A 14,841-nucleotide genomic window follows, 5' to 3' on the forward strand; every position below is an offset into this window, starting at 1 on the left:
TAGCGTTTAGACACTTGTGGTTGAATGAACACCATGTGTGTGTTTCATGCAACACGCAGGTACTCCTGTGGTCCTTACAGCCCCCCACCTTGCAACTGCACTTCACAGGCAAGTCATTGCTACCAAAGGTGCCCCATGTGAATGCAAGGTAGGAGTTATGTTTGCAGATTTGCTTGTGCCTTGAAGACACCAATGTGCGTCCCCATCGAGTGGGGATCTTGTTAAGTGCAGTCTGGAGTGAGGCCCAGGATTTGCATTTTAACCTGCTCCCAGGTGATGCTCATGCTGCTGGTTCAGGAATTACACCCACTGAACAGCAAGTCTTGAAGACAAAAGGGCACTGGAAAATTTAACTCTTCTGAGGTGGTACTTCTTTTCCTTTGAAGTAGCAGACGTGAGCAGTGGGCATTAAAAGCTTTCTGGGTGACAGGGAAGAAAAGATGGGCCCACGGGGACCAGTGATGTGGAACAGCAGGAGAAATCCCTGGTGAAGAGGAGGGGGAATGCAGAAGCCGCACCCACTCCAGACTGAGAAAGAAGCAGTTCGCTTGAAGCATCCACGGGTCCTGACAACTTTGACAAATGAGTCGTCGGACACAGAGCGCAGCTTCTCAGCCCTGCTGCAAACAAGCGCTGAGTCACGTACCTGTTTGTCTGAAGCTTTATAAATGAGTTGGGTGACATTAATATTTGTTCTGCTTCTATTTCAGGGTGCAGCAGCAGCAGTTTTTCGAATACCTGGAAAAGAGGGCGAGTTCTGTCCCCTGGGATGCACTGGAGTCATGTCCAGGTCCCTGCTCCCCTCCTGGCAGTGAGACCAAGGGGACCCAGAGATGAGAAGCACCACTGTGAGCATCTGTCAGGTGGCAGGTGAGGGAAGGGCTGGCTTTTTTTTTTTTTTTTTAAGACTTTATTTATTTATTCATGAGAGATACAGAGAGAGAGAGGCAGAGACACAGGCCGAGGGAGAAGCAGGCTCCATGCAGGGAGCCCCATGTGGGACTTGATTCTGGGACTTGAGGATCATGCCCTAGGCCAAAGGCAGGCGCCAAACCACTGAGCCACCCAGGGATCCCCAGGGAAGGGCTGACTTTTCAGAGAGGCCAGAGGTGTGAGAGAACAAGCAGAGAGGCTCATGTTAGCACACCCTGACAGCAGCTGCTTCGTGAAGCCAGGGAGCACGGGGACCTCCCTGAGTTCCTAGGTTGGGAGATCTTTGTGGGCACGGAAGGCAGCACGTGGAATTACAGGGCCTGCAGTCTGGTCCTGCTGCTCCTCACTGTGGTCCTCTCAGAATAACCCCTATTGGCCCCATCAACCCTCATCTTGCCCCCTCTTGTCGTGCTCTCATGGAGGCACAGGGGGTGGAGGCGGGGGTGGGGCGTGTCCATGAACCAGGCCAGCTGATGATAAACCTGGGAGTGTTGGAGCCAATTCGATCGGCACTCCCCAGGAGCCCCAAGGCCTTCCACGGCTCCCCACCCCAGATCTTATGGAAACTCCAGACCCCTCCCTACAAGCACCCTAACTGCCCACCACCCTGCCAAGTCCCTTTCCCTAGGGACCCTTGGGACGACCTCTCTTGGCAGCTGGGCCTGGATGCTGAACACAGCTTTGAGCTCCCCACTGGCTTCTGATCTGATCAGACTGGCCGGAGTCTAGGGGCCCAATTTTCCAAGAAAACCCCTTCCCTCCCAGCACTGCTATGTTCTGATCATATACATAGGCTTAGATTTCTTCATCTGTAAAATGGGTCTAAAACCAATAATCCTTGCCACGTCTGTCTCAAAGAGCTGTGGGATTCATGTGGCAAAGTGAGTGGCACTTCCTGAGTGGTGAATGATAAATGGCCTATGGGAGCCAGATGGGGCTCTGGTGTCAAGGAGCCCTTTTGCTGGGCCGGTGGTACCGAGTGGAGCAGCCTCACTGGTTCTGACTTGGACACACGCACACAGGAAATACACCCACAAACGGGTTTCCTCCTGTTTTTCTTAAATGCGTATTCTTCGTTGCCCCTCTTCATAAGGAGGTGAGGGTACAAGAGAGATCTCACTTTCTTGTTAACTCAAGTGTAAGAAAAGCAACAGTGCAAGCACCAGGTACACAGTGACAGACACGTGGCCTCACCATTGGGGAACCAACGGGGGGAGTGGTGGGGCCAGCTCCATCAGGGGGGAGGCTGCTTCTCATCTGCTCATTCAGCCACGTGGCAAGACGCTGTGGCTTCGGGACAAGCTGCCTACCAGATTTTTATACAACATCTTCCTATTTTTAAATATTGGCAACAAATAAAAATCGTTTCAGAGCACTGCATGAGCCAAAGCAAATACATCTGTGGGCTGGATCCAGCCTCTCAAAGTTTCCAATGTGCTCAAACCTCCAATGGCTGTCAGCTAGGGAAACTGAGGCCCAAGGATGTTAAGGGACTCAAGTGAGGTCACAGAATCTGGGAGCTGCAAAGCCCCATCTTTAATCCCGAGAGATACCAGACATTATCTCACTTTATTTTTAACTGGAAAGAACATATATTTGTGTGTATTTGTGTCTATATTTACCCATGTATGTGTGTGTCTGTCTCTGCACGTGTATGTATGTTTACAGGTCTGGGAGCGTCTGTATCTGTGTGCACCTGTGTGTGCGTGCACATGCGCGCAAATGCACGCAGGCAGGTGAGGGGGTTGCTGAAATGGGTGTTCCTTTCTTTGATAATCTTTACCCCTGATGAGGTAAGTGTCTAGGTTAAAAATGGTTTATTTCATTTGAAGAAGGGGCTTGAATCTGGTTCTCTTCTCATGATATTTAAAAGCCCCTTTTAGTTTTTCTTTGCAATTTTGGGAGACCCCGAGGTTACTGAGTCCCAGATTAGCAGAATGGGGCCCTTGAAGCTAAAAATGCTCTTCAGAAGCAACTTGTCACTTCCCTAGCTTTACAGATGGGTCTCGAAGGACAGGGGAGGTGGGAAGCAGGGTGGAGAGAGAGACACAGGTGCTGAGCCCTGGGTGGGAGAAGAGCTGGTGGGTTCTAGGTCCTGACTCAGTGGCGTACCCCTGGGGGCTCCAAGCAGCGCCCCTCCCCCTCTGAGGCCTGGTTTCCACCTGTGAATCAATGGGTCCCACTGTCTCCCAGGCCGTCACACAGCACAGCCCTCCAGGCCTTCCAGGGCCCACCACCCACTCACTGTGACCTGAAGGGGGCACTTTGACCCGTACCCCTCAGGCTGCAGGCTCATAATCCAGCAGCAGCACCCAGGGCTCCTGCCCCGCTGGCTTCACGGGAGCACCTCATAGGTGAGACAATACTGGGAAGCAGGGGAAGGCGGGTCTGCCTCTGTTAAAGTGCTCTGTGAGCATTTGTGAAATAAACACAGACAATTCAATGAAAGTCCCACTCACGATTTCCCAGCTTCTTTCCACCATGAAGGTGCCTCGGACTCCAAGCGCAGAATTATCTGCTATTTGGGGAATGAATACAGCAAGCTATTTCAGACCTCCAGGCCTCTGTACCCGCAGCTCCTTCCACCTGGCCTGCCAGCCATCCACCCCCAGGCTGATGCCCTCGGGCAGCCCCATCTAGGGGCTCCTGACCCCTGAAGGTGGAGAAGTCATCAGGTACAGGGTAGTAGAAGGGTGAATGTGGGTCCTGATGGCCCCTGGGCGGGGGAGGGCCACTGGGTTGGCACTCGCTTTCCCTCTAACAGTGGCTTCTGCCTGCCTGCCCTTTACCTGGATTTGGATCTCGTCGGTGAGTTCTTTGGCGAGGCCATGCAGCTGCCCGGCTGTGGGGTCCAGAGCCTTTACCACCACCCTCAGCCCGGTCCGGCCTTTCACTCGGCCGTGCACGTTCATGGCAAAGTTGTACTGTGATGGCAGCCGGAGGGAAGCCTGGGACAGACACCAAACACATTCTCAGGGAGGGCCTGGGGCCCCAGTAACCCCGACAGCTGCCTGCCTGTCCTTGAAGGCTGCTGCCTCCCTGCTCTGGCCGGGACCTGCTAACCCCAGCACCAGGGCAGCACGCAGCATCACGCGGTTCACAGGTGCAGGTGGGTCATGTTGGGTCAACCCGGGTGGACAGGCAGGCCTTCTCAGAGCCTTCAGTGTGTGGATTGGGCAATGAACAAAGAGGGATGGTAGGCTTGGCAGTGTTTCCCTAAAAAGCCCTGCTGTTGTGAGATGTCTAGGCTATGGGAACAGTCTGGGGAAGCCCCCTGGTACTGGGGACAGGACCCTCCCAACCACCCTTTCCCCACTGGGCACAGGGAAGACAAGAAGAAACCTCTTCAACCCACCCCCACTTGGGTCCTGCATGACCAAGGTCCACTGGGGGTGGCAGACTGGAGTCACCAGGGCTGGCACCCTGTCTCATTTCCTCCCTGGCTCACTGGGTGACTCTCACAAGTCCCTTACCATATATGGGCTCTGGTCAACACAGAGAGGGGGTTAGACCAGGGAAAGGCCAGGGTCCCTCTAAGAAGGGCTAAGTGGAGGGGAGTTTGCTCTCGGGGGTAAATCTGGAGAAAGCCCCAGCACTGCCAGGCATCTCCTCAGAGAGAAGGTCAGAAGTTACAGAGCAGGGACCTGACCAAGAAGGCCCTGTGATATTCTGGAACTCCTGCGACCTCCCCACAGGGCTGCCCTCTGAGGTGGGTTCCTACAAAGCCTGACTGTAGCGTTTGGCAAGTGCGTGCTTGCAGTGGAACGGGCTGTGAGGAGGGAAGCTGGGAGCCCATATTCCTGGACACGAGAGGACTGGGAGTGGAGGAAGGACACGAGGTGAAGATGGTGCACTGGCAGCATTTTCTAGGTGTCCTAAGAGGGCACGGAACGGGGCCAGGACCAGCCTGGGAGTCAGGATGCAGACATCATGTGCACAGATATGGGGATAACCTTCCGCGCCTTGGACACTGGTGCACATGGTCGGGAGGGGGCCCGGGGGGGGGGGGCAGTTACCTCGTGGTGTCGTCCCCGGATGTCCAGGATGTCCCGCTTGGTGACGGACCAGTGGAAGGTCAGGCCTGGCACAGCATTGCCAAAGGAGAAAGGGTTCTGACTGTTGGTGATGCCAGTGATGTAGACAGGCATCTGTAGGAGAGGAGCCGGGCCCATGACCACCGGGGTCCCGCAGCCCAGAGGGCCCCACAGAGACCCAGGGCACTGCCTGAACTACCCCTGCATTGCCTGGCTACTTTCCTATCTCCCCGCTGCATAGGAAGCTGCACCCCATTCTTCCCTCACCAGAGATGAGCCCAGCATGGATGTGGGAAGGGTGGTGGGAACAGCAAATGATTAGATAAGAGACAGAGCCGGCCCCTCTGCGCAGTGTCCTTGGGCTGTGGACAATGTCTCACTTGGCTGATAGCCACCCGCCTTTGTGATGGGAACCCCCCCAGAGCTCCAGGGAGCCTGCAGCCTCCTGAGCAGCACAGCTCATCCTGCCCCTTGGTCCCTGCTCATGGAAGGGGGGCACAGGTGGGATTCCAGGCTCCCTCAATCTGTATTTCCTGAGTGACTGCTAGGGAAAACATGCACGGGAATACTGCAAAAGCTAAGAACAGACTCATGCCCAGCTGCCTGGGCCAATCTCCAGTTCCATCCCTTACTAGCTGTGTGACCTTGGGCAGAGGCTGTAAGCTTTCCACGTGTTCATTTCCTCATCTATAATAGAGAGGTGACACGGGTAGCTACCTCACGGGTTGTTAATGACCATCAAAGGAATTACTGCACAGAAAGCACAGAGTAGAGTACACGCCATATAAACCTTAGCTCCTGATATGTGCCAGGTGCTATTCTAGGTGTGGGAAGGTGGCAGACTCGGAGGTAGGGGGGTGGGGGGCAAAGGCGTCACTCAGTAATCGTGCCAACATGGAACTGGAGAGGGCCAAATGCTCTGCAGACAAGGAGCTTTGTGCTGAGAGACAGAAAACCCCAAGTACCTGGGGGGGGGGGGGTCTGGAGCAGAAAATGCAACCAAAGCTCCTAAAGCTGAAGCTAAGCCCAGGGACAAGCAAGTGTTGAGCAGGAGAGGGAACAGGGACCTAGCAACACTCCCCCCAAGCTCCTCCTGAACCAGAACTCTGAGCCTAAGACCTGCCAAGAGGCTGCTCAGACAGCAAGCACAGCTAGGAGGGGCCAGAGGGGTTCCCGCCTCACCTGGGTTCCCGTTCTCATCCGAGTGATGGGGGCACGGATCCTCACGGCCTGGAGAAGCAGCACCTCCACCTCCACAAGGTCCTAGGGAAAGGGTTTTGGAGTTCAGGCTGGCCGCAGTAGGGCCTATGTGCTCACAATGGCTGTTTCATGAAGGGACCCCTCCAAGGAGGATCTTGCCAAGGCCAGCTCAGCATCCCCTGGCTAGTAGGCACTCACAAGATGCCCAACACCATGTTCCTCTTCCCAAGGCAGCCTGGCTTTGTGGGTGGCTCATCCCGTGCAGATCTGGCCACTGTTTTTCCCGTTCCCTTAGGGGTCCCAGCCTGGTCCTCTGAGCTTCCAGACCTGATTCAGTTGCTCCAGGTCAGTACCACGGAGACTTGGGGGCAGTGGCTGGGGACTATTCTTCTCTAAGCTGGGTGGCCCTCATAGGACAGGATTCCAGATCCTCCCAACCCCAAATCTAGCATGTTTCTCTATGTATGTGAGCAGGGTACTGTGACAAATGTAGACACGGATAGAGTCTGGTTAGAGCAGACTGTATATCTATCCTCTTTCATTCTGAAGTCTATACTCCCATTCATCTGGTCAAAGATTAACTTTATTAGGCTTCTTTGTAGTGCTACTGACTAGCTGACACCAGGCTACTAAGACCCTTAAGCTTTCTTTGTGTTTGCTCATACCGCACCCACCTTCTGGGTCTTGTGACTTGGGCTAATGCCTGGCATTCAATAGGTACTCAATAAACACCCATCCTCTTCCTTCCCTTTGTCTTTTCCATGGCCTAGTCTCCTTCTATCCATCCTGGCCCCTACCTCAGCCATGGGTGCTGATTCTGTGACCTGGTTTGAACAGATGGGACTGTCCAAACTGGGGACTTCTGAGCAGAAATCCCATACACGTTGTGGACACAAGGGCCTCAAGCTGGGCCCCTGCTGACCTGGGCTCAAGAAGATGGCTTTCAGATGGAACTGGAAGCACAGCCTCTCCATCTGCCAAGGGGCACCACCAGCTCCTCTCCTATTCCATCAGATGGGAGACACAGAGAGAGAGGTGGCCCAGCAAGGTCAGATCACAAAGAGAAGTGGCCGGAAGGGAAATGCATGGCTGCCTGCCCCTCTGGCCAAAGTTCCAGCCAGCTGCCATTTCAGCCACCTGGGCCCCCAGGAAAAGAAAAATAAGCTAGTTCCTGAAGCCATAATCCTTTCTTTAGAAAGGAAAAAAAAAAAAGAAAAGAAAAAAAAAAAAAAAAAGCAAGGCCTCCTTGGTCCTTCATCTTATTCTCCAGGATGTCTATCTGAATCCTGCTCAATGCCACAGGACAGATTTCACATTCCCAACACCTTCTTGTCATCTTTATAAAATCGATAGGTAGAACCAGGGCAGCTACCTTCATGATTCAAAAAGACTTTGTGGTCTAACCAGGATATTTGCAGAGACACTGAAACTCCTGCAAAAGGGAGTAAATCAATGAATTCAATGTCGGATCAAAGTCAGCCTCTCAGGGAGGAGGATGCATCTGCCTCCCCTTCCCTGGGATGGTGCACGCTCCTGCTCTCCTGGGTGCCCTGTGTTCAGATGCCCTGTGAAGTTGGGGGAGCTCATGGACTCCTTCTAGGGGGGGCCCTGAATGCTGGACAAGGAACAAGGTGACAGGTTCCGAAAAGACTGTCCAATAGTCATGTTACACAAAATGATGCTCTCTTAGAGCCTAGATTTCTGGCATGCTGGTGACCACTGCAGCCTCCTCAGAGATGCTTCCACAAGTCACCACAGGCAAAGCATGTCAAGAAGAACAGGAACATTCTGAGCCCTGTTCAGGAAGTGGAGACTCATCTCCTGTCTCCCTTCCAGAGCCCAACGAAGTGCCCACTCCCGGGAAACAAGCGACACTATCAGACTTAGAAACCAACTTTCGGGGCGCCTGGCTGGCTCAATCAGTGGAGCATGCAACTCTTGATCTCAAAGTCGTGAGTTCAAGCCTCACAATGGGCGTAAGCCTACTTAAAAGAAAAAAAAATCAACAACAACAACAAAAGAAACCATAGTAAACAGACCTCCTTGCCATCACAGCTGACCAGCTCACCAGCTGCTGGGGGGAGCAGTGCACCCCATCACTAGTGGGCCCCAGTCCAGGGAGGATTTGGAAGCAGCCATGGCTGGCAGAGCCCACGCGCAATACCTGAGACACAATGACGAGCTTGCCGGTTTCAGCATCCACAGCCTGTACGACCCCAGACACGGTGCCATTGCCGACAGCCAGGCCCCGCACCAGCCCCGCGCTGTTCACCACGGCAACGCTCTCGTTGCTGATGGAGAAGAGGATATTGGACTGGGGCTGTGGGCCGCCCTCTGAGGTGATCTGGAGTGGGGAGAAACAGCACTGTCCAATCAGCCCCTGCTTATCCCTCAGAGGCGAGGGTGTCGACACCCCCCGAGCTCTCCATCTTTGCCCTCTGATGCCCCCCCGGGAGGGGGGCGGGCATGGGGTGGGGGCAGTGAGCAAGCACGAGGCCTTTGGCTCCTACCTGCATCATGGCCCCAATGATCAGCGTCACTTTCCTGGGAATAAGCCTAAATGGAGGAAAGACCTGCATGTGGAAACACAAGAAAGAAGGGGCCACTGTGTTCCAAGCTTACACAGCCGGGCAGCATTCACCCTGAATATGTTCAAGGAGAGGGACACCTGGCGCCTAGACATCCCTCCTCTGTGGGAGGGGACTGGTGAGGAGCCTGGAGGAGCCTGAGGGTCTCAGCCTACCCGTGGGCCTGAGGATCTGTGGTTCCTTAGGACACTCTGCTGTTCGCAGCCATTCATTTTGCCAGACGTGAAACCCCATGAAAATAAACACATCTTCTTCATGTAAGACGCCCCCTTTAGGGCGTGGTTCTCACCGCATGGTCCCCTGAACCAGCAGTAGCTGTGTCACCTGAGAACCATCGGAAATACACATTCTCCGGCCCACCTTAATCTATGGAATTGGAATGGGGGAGGTCCTGAAATCTGTGTTTTAACAAGTCCTCCAGGGGATTCTGATGCTTGTCAAAGTTCACATTCCACTGCCTTCAAGATTCTCCTCCTTGCACTGAATTTCTCCAATTTCTACTGAGAAGTTGCCTGTGAACAGTTATCTTCCTCAACGCCCTTCAAACTTCTCAGATGAAGAAAGAGGGGCTTGGGGAGCGGGCAGGGACAAGGATGCCCTTGTCTCTGCCGCACAGAGAGCCCAACCTCTTCCCCTTGCCTCCCCCAGTCCCTGCCTAGCAGGAGCATAGGAAGAGCCTGTACGGTGAACGAACATGCCAGTCGGCCAAGGGGCTGCTTTGTGCATAAGGATTAGTCTCTGTAGGGCTGTGCTATTTATAGGCAGACATGAATTCTTCTTCAGCAAAAGAAAGGAACCCTTGCATCCAGAGGCACAAACCACAACCACCAGCTCCAGAACAGTTTAATATCCAGTCTCTAGCCCCCGTGTGGAGACAAGACCTGTGGTGGACGCTGGCAGGAGGCAAGCAGTTGAGGGCTGCAGCAGAAGGAGAAACTTGGACATGAATTTCTGGCCATGGCTGCCTTGGCCCCAGGGACTGGGAGGCTCCTATGAAAACCTGATGCCACAAGACAGTCCCAAGTCACACACGGAGAGTACTCCAGAGCTCCCTGCTTGCTCCAGGACCTGCCAGCTCCAGGAGCTTCCACCAGAAAAGCCCACTGTCTCACGGTCAGTTCAGACTGGCTACTAGGACGTGCTTCTACACGTGAGCCTAATCAGTCTGCAGCTTCTCCCCAGCCACTCCTTTCTGGCACTTCAGGGTTTCAAGGCTAGTCCACCACTGCCCTGCTGTGTGACAAGTGGCCCCCCTTCTCTGAGTCACATCCTGCCCTCCCCCACGTCCCAGAGGGAGATTTAAGTAGCCCGGCCCCCTCCCTCTGGTGCTGCCTCCCCAGGCCTCTAGGACTGAGGATGGTTCCCTTTTAATCAGAGGACATCACAGGGCATAGATTTTAATAAGGGTTCTCCACAGCAGCTTCCTGGATGACCCCTAGGACTCCTAGCCCATCACAAAAATGACACGCTTCCTACTCCAAGCGCATGCACGCTGGACTGATCCCACAGGGCGGGAGGGGAAACCGCTTTACCTCAATCTGTTGTGGGGCCGAGTTGATCCGCTGTCCAGCTTTATCAGTCACAGTCGCGGTGAGACTGGTCTGGCCTATGGCCACACCATGGACACGGAACGTGGCGGTATAGTTGTCAAGGGCTTCGTCAAGGGCCCTGGAACAGAGGGAAGGGATGTGACTTCTCCCCAGAACCTGCCAGTGCTGTCCCTGAGATGGCTTCCTTTGACCCCCGGGGGGACTCACACCAACGTGATGATCTGAGAAGCCGCTCGGAGCTTCAGGTCCATGAAGGCAAAGTATTTGGCCAGGAAAGGCTTCTTGTGAAAGTCCAGCACACGGACATACGCCTTGACTGTCTTCCCAATCTCCACCTGTATCATGGGGGACAGAGACTCAGGGTGGCCTTTTTTTAAATAATTTTTTTAAAGATTTTATTTATTTATTCATGAGAGACAGAGAGAGAGACAGAGAGAAAGGGGCAGAGACACAGGCAGAGGGAGAAGTAGGCTCCATGCAGGGAGCCCGACATGGGACTCGATCCTGGGACTCCAGGATCACACCCTGGGCTGAAGGCAGATGCTAAACCGCTGAGCCACCCCGGGATCCCCTTTTTATAATTTTTTTTTTAAATATTTTATTCAGGATGGCCTTTGAATGACTAATACTATCACCTGTGGCACTCTAAGGCTTTCTACTAAAGCGTCTGTGACCTCCAACCCACAGACCCAGGGTGAGCTCCAATCAGCCAGTCAACAAATGAAAATCAATTAAGTGCTTATTGTATACAAGGGGCCTTGGGGGATACTTGGATGCATAAATTACACTCCCTGCTCTTAAAGAACTAAGAATCTAATTACAGTGATAAGATGAGGCCAGAATAGCATACAGTAGGCATTCAATAAGTGCTCATTGACCAGCTCACACCTGGCAGCATATAATACATACAGGAAGAACCTTAGGCTACAAAGAGTCAGAAATGCTCAGTGAAGAAACAGAAGTCTGATCAGGAAATAAGACCACAGAAGGAATATTTGAGGCTAAGAGGATACTGGCTTTTCAAGTACTCTAAGCAGCTCAAACATTCCCCTTTTAATTACTAACCATCCTCTCCAGTCCAAAAAATAGGAACCTGATAGCAACCTCTGTAAGCCTACCTGTAGTTCCTTCAGGTATTTGGAGCAATAAAAATGCCCTCTTTAAAGAAAAGCTTAGATCTATTATGTATTCCTTTTACAAAAGCATTGGCATTTATGCATTTTATTCACTTGCCACTAAGATTGCCAAGAATCCAAAATCCATGTACCAGGGAGAAAATTGACAATCAAGAACCTACAGCAGCTAGAGGTCAGGAAGTCTCAAGTTGGGGCTAATGAGGAAACAACTTCGGGCTGAGCTTTACTGATGGCAACTGGCATAAAGAAGTATAGCCTCAGAGCTCGCTCTACATTGTGCACACGGAGGGACCGAGGCGAGACAGCACTATCTGCTGGAAGCCACTCAGGAGGTGGGTACGGGGACTCAGAAACCAGGAGAAAAAGCAAACGGCACAAGGAAAAGAACTCTCCTAGTCTCACCATTCTCCCCATCTCTGTGAACCAGCAGCGAGGGGCCGTATTTAGGAAGCTGCTACTGACCTTGTCAACCACGCGGACATAGAGCTCCTGAATGTCTGAGACGTACACGTCTGCCTTTGCCGGGGCCGGGAAGGCTAGGCACAGGTCATGGATCATGATGGTCGACATGCCCGGGAACAGAGGGTGCACCTGCAAGGTTGGAGAGGGGCTCAGTCCTTCGGGCCACCACCCATGAGGCACGGTCTCCAGGAGACCTCCAGACCAAGGCTCAGAAGCAGCAGACAAAGAAAATCCTAACCCAAATACTGCCCCATCTACTCCTCATTAGGAGCCCCTGCTTCCAGCCAGGGGAAGGGCCTGCAATGTAAAATAGTAGAGCTGGGATGGATCCCAGAGAGCTTTACTTCAACTTGGTGCAATTTGTGAGAAGGAAAAAATGTAAGTTGCTCAAAGCAGGGCAGTCTGTGGCCACGAGGCACCCAGCAACTGGGAGGTAGAACAAGGGTTCAAACCCAGGATTTCATGTTCCCTGTGCAGGCCACCTGCCCAGAAGCTCTGGCAACAGTAGAGTGTTATACATGACATAGCTCCTTTCTGAATTCAGCTCTCACCTCACAAGTCTTAATCTGACCCCACAGAATCTCAGAACCTGTCAAGGGACCCCAGAGGCCACCATGGTCTCAAGTGTGAGCTCTGTGAGTCTCATTCATCCTGATGTTCATTTCTGCCTCAGCCATGTTTGAAGCAGAGACCTCATGAACACTGAGAGGATGGATATACCTGAGCCACTGTGTTCCAGTCTTCATTGCAGACTCCCCGCCCCCCACTTTAAACCTCCTTCCTGCCCTATCTGCTTCTGGGATCCCACTTTCACAAGCACCTCTCCCCAGATGAGCTGTACCATACTCACTGTCTCATGCTGCAGAGAGACTAGCAGTGATGTGCGGTACTGCTTAGGCATGTATCTCAACTGGGTGGTCTGGGGGCTCGGCAAGTGGGGGGCAAACCACGGAGCTGGTGGGGGAGTCTAGAGGGCTGCTTCCCATCTCTGTCCGGCCCTGGCTCTGCTGGCTGCAGTTTGTGGTGTTATAGTCATTTGGTGGTGGCAGGGGGAGAAGGGTGAGTTATAGTGAATAGGTGCTTGCAAAGCTAGAATTTTGATACCAAGAACCTGTTGGGGCAGAGGGGAAGGAGGGAGAACAGGTTTCTGGCTCTAAGGAGACAGCCAAGTGTGATCACATCATATCCAGCATAAAACCCTTCAAAGACTGCCCAGAGAGGGCATCCAAATCCTTAACATGTCCTATAAGAACCTGGCACGAGCTGGCCCTTGCCCATGGCTCTCATGTTATTACAAACCACGCTCCCTCACTACTGTCAGGCTCCAGACACAGTTCTGCTCTGTTCCTCAATGCCAACTAGCGCCTGCCTGCCTCAGGGCCACACAGCCCATCTTAACAACCTGGGGCTTTCCTCCCCACATACCCCGTGTTCACCTGCTGGCTCCTTCTCATCCTTCAGGCTTCTGCTCAAGCATCCTTCCTCAGGAAAGTCTTCCCGAATTAGAGAAAGCTTCTTCACTACCTCCGCTCATTTCTCCTGGTGCAGCTTTACTGCATGTGATTCGGCCATGTCAGAGCCCACGGTCTAGTGTCCATCCTCCCACAGGTTGTGGCCTCAGGACTGGGCCTAGCATCTGGCACAGGCTCACCCCCCAATAAATATGTATTGATTAGACCAAGATCCAGGGTCACAGCTCTAGGTCACTGTAGTTACAGCAAAGAAACCTGGCACTCCAGCCTGCTTGCTTAGCTTTAATTTTAGCTTTGCTAAGACCTAGAAATTCTAGGGGGAAGAAAAGAGTCTGTAAATCCATGGACCCTCATCTCTTTGGGAAGCGCTGATTCTGGTCCAACTCCTTCAATGCACATATGGGGAAACTGAGGCCCACACAGGGTGGGAACCCAGCCTCAAAGGGGCAGCACTGGGGAGGAAACCCAGGTGCCCAAGGTCCCAGTTTAGGGTTCCTTCTACCACACTCTGCCACTTCCCAGAGTGGGACGTCTCTAGCAACCACAATGGAACTGTGAGCAGGGGAGGACAGGGCCTGCTGGAACAGGCCAGAGCCAGGGCAGGCCCAAGCCCACAGTTAGCTGGGGGCATGAGGAGTCACAAGCTTGGCCATGCTGGAAACTGCCAGTATCACTAAGCTCAAGGGCACCTCAATGCAGATGAGGCGTGCCCAAGTTATGCCACACGGTGACTTAAAAGTCGATTAACAAAGATCCCAGAGCGGAAATCATGATGGTATTCCACTGCGATGCCCGTGCAATCTGAGCCGTCGCCAACCCAAGTGTGGTATTAAATAAGGGCTGGGGAGTAGGCGCCTGGGAATCACCAGGCCTCCCATTTTGCCAAGGACGATTCACCCTGGCTTATTCCTTTTCCCTCAACGAAAGCACATTTAAATTTTGAGAGAGAAATGAGAACTTTCTTTGAAAACCTAATTCAAGGCTCCAATCTAATCCTCCTGCAGAAGTTATTGTTGTCAGGAGCTGGCACGTCCTTCACAGCACCACGAAATTACATGTTGCACTGGCTGCTGATAGACCCACGCAGGGGAATGCATGGCAGGCTTTTTCTTTTTCTTTTTTTCTCTCCTTCGAAAGGACCATTTTGCACATTTTAAACAAAGACAGAAAATGGTGATGGGGAAATCAATCTGTTTTCCACTTGATTTCCCAGAGGCTGGACGTCCAGCCACCTTCCGGGTGACAGACGCAAGGGCGGCATCAAGTGGTCTGGCCTGCACCCTCCCTGCTGGCCCGCACCAGCTCACCTCGCCCCTGCCGAGGAAGGCTTCAAGGGAGAGCTTGCCGGGCCACTTGGGAGACACACTACTCTTGGGGAAGCGAAGGCATTTGCCAGGCAGCTGGTGGCAGAGCTGGGAACTGCCTCGCCGCTAACCCTGGGCTGTGGCGCGTCTGGTTCTCTGGTC

General features: G+C 53.1%; 1 protein-coding gene across 2 annotated transcripts in view; it reads right to left on the minus strand.

Annotated features, from left to right (window-relative positions):
• NUP210 (nucleoporin 210) overlaps positions 1-14,841 on the minus strand; it is a 105,051-nt gene that overhangs the window by 18,525 nt on the left and 71,685 nt on the right. For both annotated transcript variants that reach the window (XR_013357360.1, XM_077857670.1), the window contains exons 21-29: positions 11,904-12,032; positions 10,513-10,640; positions 10,288-10,423; positions 8,678-8,740; positions 8,332-8,511; positions 6,150-6,230; positions 4,950-5,081; positions 3,723-3,881; positions 647-738 (exon numbers count right to left, since the gene is read on the minus strand). Coding sequence is in view for 1 of the 2 variants with exons in the window: in XM_077857670.1 (XP_077713796.1) it covers positions 647-738; positions 3,723-3,881; positions 4,950-5,081; positions 6,150-6,230; positions 8,332-8,511; positions 8,678-8,740; positions 10,288-10,423; positions 10,513-10,640; positions 11,904-12,032 (1,100 nt within the window). In the remaining variant the exon portion in view is untranslated. The remainder of the gene's footprint in view (positions 1-646; positions 739-3,722; positions 3,882-4,949; positions 5,082-6,149; positions 6,231-8,331; positions 8,512-8,677; positions 8,741-10,287; positions 10,424-10,512; positions 10,641-11,903; positions 12,033-14,841) is intronic.

This window comes from Canis aureus, chromosome 19 (genome assembly GCF_053574225.1).
Source record: "Canis aureus isolate CA01 chromosome 19, VMU_Caureus_v.1.0, whole genome shotgun sequence".
Classification (NCBI taxonomy): Eukaryota; Metazoa; Chordata; class Mammalia; order Carnivora; family Canidae; genus Canis; species Canis aureus.